This window comes from Hyperoodon ampullatus (genome assembly GCF_949752795.1).
Source record: "Hyperoodon ampullatus genome assembly, chromosome: 1".
Lineage (NCBI taxonomy): Eukaryota > Metazoa > Chordata > Mammalia > Artiodactyla > Ziphiidae > Hyperoodon > Hyperoodon ampullatus.
In genome coordinates this window covers 137,875,738-137,881,737 of record NC_136914.1, presented here as the reverse complement: position 1 = coordinate 137,881,737, position 6,000 = coordinate 137,875,738, and the positions used below count along the sequence as shown (strand labels likewise).

The 6,000-nt window shown below is 36.1% G+C and overlaps 1 protein-coding gene across 1 annotated transcript in view; it reads right to left on the bottom strand.

The window, feature by feature from the left end:
* Positions 1 to 1,019: 1,019 nt before the first annotated feature.
* The window catches only part of SCLT1 (sodium channel and clathrin linker 1), a gene marked incomplete at both ends in the record, with an annotated part of 272,227 nt that continues 267,246 nt past the window's right edge, over positions 1,020 to 6,000 (bottom strand). The window contains 2 exons of the mRNA XM_079719413.1: positions 1,020 to 1,082; positions 4,885 to 4,980. Of these exons, the coding sequence (XP_079575539.1) occupies positions 1,020 to 1,082; positions 4,885 to 4,980 (159 nt within the window). The remainder of the gene's footprint in view (positions 1,083 to 4,884; positions 4,981 to 6,000) is intronic.

The window sequence follows — 6,000 nt, the reverse complement described above, 5'->3', positions numbered from 1 at the left end:
ATGCCCATGCAGTCTCAGAACTTAAGATTCCATTTGATTAATACTGCTTTGAGTAATAGCAAAAACAAACAAAATAACCCCCCCAAAACCCAAAGCAAATGAAAACCTTCCCAAATTCTTAAATATCAATATTTGATAAATACTGAGAATCATGTAAGTTAAAAATGAATCACTACAATTATACATTAAAATACATGACAGGGACTTCCCTGGTGGTGCAGTGGTTAAGAATCTGCCTGCCAATGCAGAGGACCATGGGTTCAATCCCTGGTCTGGGAAGATCCCACGTGCCACAAGCAACTAAGCCCGTGTGCCACAACTACTGAGCCCACGCACCGCAACTACTGAAGCCCGTGTGCCTAGAGCCCATGCTCCACAACAAGAGAAACCACTGCAACGAGAAGCCTGCACATGGCAATGAAGAGTAGCCCTCGCTAGCTGCAACTAGAGAAGGCCCGCGTGCAGCAACGAAGACCCAATGCAACCAAATAAATCAAAAGTAAATAAATTTATAATTAAAAAATAAATAAATAAAATAAAATACATGACAGCATCATTTTAGAAAGTGCATAATTTATTACATGTGAGTTTATAATAAAACGGATACTTGGGAACTTTAAAAATGAGTTACGAGTAACAGATGTAAAATTCTCAAATTCTGGAACCTGAAATATTAAAATTCTAGCAATTTCTTAAAACTCTTTCTCATGATTAGCATAGTTTGAAAACTGTTACGCTCTTCCAAGGGAAAAAGGAGGAATTAAAAAACAGACACGTTGATGAAGGCAATGAGTTCTTCCCAGCTGGCTTTATCCTCTACTGAAGCTCAATATAGGATTACCTTTTCTTTACTTACAGGAAGCTGTTCTGTTTTCCAATAACCCTCAAAACAGAATGGAAAATGCTTATGCAAAACGACACAAGCCTTAACCATTCTATGCAGGTTTTACCATTTTAATAAACTTCTAGTCCAACAGCTTTCCCAAGTCTAAAGTTCTGTGAGTGAACTATGAATATTTTTAAATATTTTCCAGATTCATCATGGAGGCTGCTTTTCTTCTCTGTACTGTAATCGCACTGAGCTGCAATTGAAATAAACAATCAGTAAGTAGCTACTTTTTCTGTGGAAAAATCTTAGACTAATACAAAGTATAATGCATCACAACTTACAATTATTGAAAATAATCTTATTGTAAGGGGTCTTGTTAGAGGTCGCTTTTTGTGTTCATTTCTCTTTTACTCTTGAGACTTTAAAATGCCTGTATTACTCTAGAGATATGCATGTCAAATATGGCATTCCATAGCTCAGTAATACACTGAGAATTCCAAAACATATTTTACAAACGAATGAAAAACATCTAGATAAAAGTTAATCAGGAAAGAGGCTAGAACACAAACTAAGTGTGAGCCAGCACAATGCAGGGCTGGTAATAAAAAGATGATGACAGATCACAGTATGTCCATTAAGAAAATAATCTTTAAATATTAAATTGGAATTGATAATACAGACACATGGTAAAAGATATCTAACAGTACAAAAGAGTATATACAGCATAAAGGAAGGCTTCCCATCTCTGTCCTTCATTCCACATCCCTCTTTCCAGGCAAAACCACTATTTCCAGCTTCTAAGTATATTTCTTGAAATATTCTAAGTGAGAATACATGCACATATTTCCTCACCCTTTTTTATTTAAAAAATGATAAAGTACTACACACACTTTTCATATTTTTTTCCTGCTAAATGATCTACCTTAGAATAGTTCCACATTAAATCTACTTTATTCCTCTTAACAGCTGCAAAATTTCCTGTGTATGGATATTCCATAGTTTAACTGGTTCCCAATTGATGGGCATTTAGATAGTCTTTAATCTTTTAGAATTATAGGCAATGCTGCAATTAGTATTTTTACGTGCTTCCTTGCACAGACTTGCCCAGGTGCAAGTACACCACCTGCAGAATAAATTCTTAGAACTGCTAGGTCCCAGGTTAGGTACGTTTACAACTGTTGAGAGATACTGCCAAGTTGGGTGCCAAAGAGGTTGTACCAATACACACTTATGTCAGTGATGTATGCATGTGCCAGCACAATGTATTACCAACCTTCATGATCTGACAGGTGAAAAATAATATGTGATTACAGTTTAAATCTCTATTTGCCTTTTGGGTGAGGATGAGTTGGGCATTTAAAAAAAATGTTTAAAAGCCATCTGTCTTTTATCATTTATACACTTTATTGTACTATAGCATTTTTTGTTGTTGTTGATTAGCCACTCTATGTGTGTTTAGGATACAAGCCTTTTGTCATATGTGTTGCAAATATTTTTCTCTGTTTGTCACTGTCTTTATTTTTCTATGCAGAAATCTTAAATTTAAATGGTCACATTTATTAATTTCTTTTCATAGTTTCTAGGTTTTGTGTCCTGCAGAGAAGGGCTTCACCACACTGATTTTTTAAAATCCCATACCGTCAAAAGAACACAGTGTGGCATTCAATAGTTTAGAATGATACACTTGGAACATCTAACTGTTGTCCAGAGATGGATGAAAAAGATATAGAAAAAGTTAATCAGAACAGCACATTTCGAGCATGACTGAATGACTACACTGCAGGGCTTGTGCTGAACCAATGACATGATGCTTGGCTGCACTGGTAAGAATGACATGTGAGAGACAATAATAATCTTTTAATGCAGCGGTCTTTAACCTTTTTGGCACCAGGGACTGGTTTTGTAGAAGACAGTTTTTCCACGGATGGGGGGAGGGGTGGGTGGTGGTTCAGGCGGTACTGCCAGCGATGGGGAGCGGTGGGGAGCGACGGGGAGCGGCAGGTGAAGCTTCACTCGCTCGCCTGCTGCTCACCTCCTGCTGTGCGGCCCGGTTCCAGGGGTTGAGGATCCCTGTTTTAACGCCTTTACTTCATTAAATATCAAGCCCTTCCCAGGATATTATTTTTAACAGGAGTTTCCAGTTTTTGGAAGAAAATGGGAAAATTAGAAAGGATTCAGAGAAGGTAAAGATAAAGATTAAAAAAGACTGAATATATGTCTTATAAAAAAGTTTATGACTTGGACACATTTAAAATAGAAAAACATATTAATTCCAGGGAATAAATTCCTTTTTGTGTATGGGGAAAATGCTGAATGATTACTTTCCATCTTCAAATGAGAACAGAATGGAAGGAAAAAAACTTAGGGAAAAATCTGTGAAGTGGTTACTGACAAAACATTAAAAAGAAGGCTCACAAGGAGAATGGTGTAATCTCTGCCATTAGGGAGTTTAAATAACAGAAGAAACATCTTTGTTGGACTGCTTAGGTTTAATTCTGTCAGGAAGAAGACAACTAGAAGTCAACTGGATTATATCGTTAAGGTTCTGTAACTGTACCCTTGTGTAGGTAGTTGATTTTAAGTAGGCATTTTCTTTACCACAGTCCTTGAAAAAGGTAAACTTGAAGCTTTAAAGACTGTGATATAGAAATTTAATTTCTATATATAAGTATCTTATTTACCACTTAATGACTATGCTAAGTGCTTTGTATGTGCTAATTCCTTTGATCTTTCAATAACTCTATTGGGGAGGTGTTATTATCCTACGTTAAACATGAAGAAACTGAGGCTTAGAGAAGTTGAAATTGCCCAAAGTCACATGGCTACTTAATGGCACCAGGCTATCTGCCTGACTCCAAAATACCTCCACTCAAGATACTGTCCCATACACCTTGGCTCCTGTTACCTTATAATGTAAATGAATTCTTGAATAATTAATTAATTCATCCAGTAATCCATAATTTCATAAGAAATTAAACTTACATGGTAAAACTATAATTACGTTAAAGAGGCAGGAAAACTGAAGGGCAAATGATGATTGGATTTTCTTTAAGTGCTATGCCATGTTCATACCAGAAGTAGATTTCAAAAAAAAATCTATAAACATCATGAACACAAACTGAATTCAGTATTTAGAGTTAGTTATTGCTGTAATAATATCTAAGAATAATGTTAATTTTGATTGAAACAGTACATTTATAACCAAATATTATATATTAATATAGTAACTTGGTTTGTTTTTCTCTATCTATCTAAACCATCTGTTTCAAGCCTATCTTTATAATCACTAAACTCTTTTCATTTTGATCCTAACAGGAGAGACTACTGCTCCTACTTTAGAACAAATGGCCCATTTCATTTATGTGATACATGTGCATTAGGAGTAATTGCCCCTTATTATTTCATTGATGTTCTGCACTTTTTACTCTATTTCCCATTGGACAACTTTTATATGGTATTTTAGATTTATATGGTCATGTACAAATGTGCATTAAATGAAGTTAAACCTATAAGCTAGGTAATTTTTTTCCATTTAAAAACTGCAATAAAAACAGTGCAATTTGAAACACTACATTCAAAGCAATGTCATTTACTTCCGAATCTGCCAATGAATACCTGCCTAGTTTTAGACAGAACATAATTCTAGAGCAGTGCTGTCCAACAGAACTTACTGGGGTGACAGAGTTGTTCCATATTATGCTGTCCAATATGACAGCCATGGCTACATGTGGCTTCTGAGCATTTGAAATCTGACTAGTGTGACTGAAGATTTCAATTTTAATTTTATTTAATTTTAATTTAAACAGTTGCCTGTGGCTAGCAGCTATCATATTGGACAGTGCAGTTCCAGATTTAGGTGTCAAATGGAGGAGACCGATGTTTATTTTTGTTTCTGAAGTTTACTTTTCCAACCTTAAACATTAAAGAGACTAATTTTAAGTAGTTTAATCAAATAAAAATAAAACTACTAGTTCTCTGGAAACTTTTGAGGAACTTTTCTTATCTCCGCTCTACTCAGACTATTGTTATCCAGGGATAATGAGGAAGCTCCCTACCTGCTGGGAGGCCGAAGCAGCTCTCTGTTCCGCCTCACTTAGTCGTTTCTGAAGTCTGTTGGATTTTTCTTGATGCTCTAGAATCAACTTTTCATTCTATTAAGGGGAAATATAAGACAAACAAGTTAGAAATCCATATGTGGTACGGAGATGTTTTATGGAATAATCAATGAAAAATCTGGACATCATTTTACCACTTACAAAATGCAAAGATAATATATCTACAAATTTACATTTTTCAAGTCATGAACTTCAAGGTTCAAAGCTGGTTTTACATTATGACTAAACTGGTTCCCCTCCCCTGACCCTCCACCACATGCCACCAAAGAAAGTGAATTAAATCTAAAAGCAAAGTGAATCTGAAGTTAAGACCAAGGCTTTCAGTTTGTGATTGTTAACCTTGAGATGCTATATCACTGCTTTGGAATCACCCAGAGAGTGTGAGAACACAGACCTGGGCCTCACAACCAGAGCATCAGTAGGGGTGGGATGGTCCTGAGAATCTGCACTTCTATCAAGTTCTTGGGTGGTGTCGATGCTGTCTGCTAGTGCATTTAGAACCACTGTGCTAGACAAGCTTCCAGGGGAACTGTGACATAGTCTACGCATTATTAAGGTCAAGAAACAGAAAATATTAATTCTAGAAATTCTGATTTTTACAGAGTTAGACTTATCTTAAATGATTTATATGCTTACGGTATTATTTAAAAGGGGAAGAAATCAGTCTACATGTTTCCCAATACATGTGTATACTCCAGAAGGTATTAGGGTCAATAGCATTATTAAGGCATTGGTATGGGTTGCATTATGTCCCTAAAAAAAAGATGTTGAAGCCCCAACCCCCTAGTACTTATGAATGTGACCTTATTTGGAAATAGGGTCTTTGTTGATGATTAAGTTAAGATGAGGTCATTAGGGTGGGTCCATATCCAATATGACTGGTGACTTCATAAAAAGGGGAAATTTGGACATAGAGACAGACATGCACAAAGGGAAGAACATATGAAGACACAGGGAGAACATTATCAACAAGAGAAGGAATGCCTGAGGCCACCAGAAGCTAGGAAGGAGGCCTGGAAAAGATTCTCCCTCAGAAGGAACCAATTCTGCTGTCTT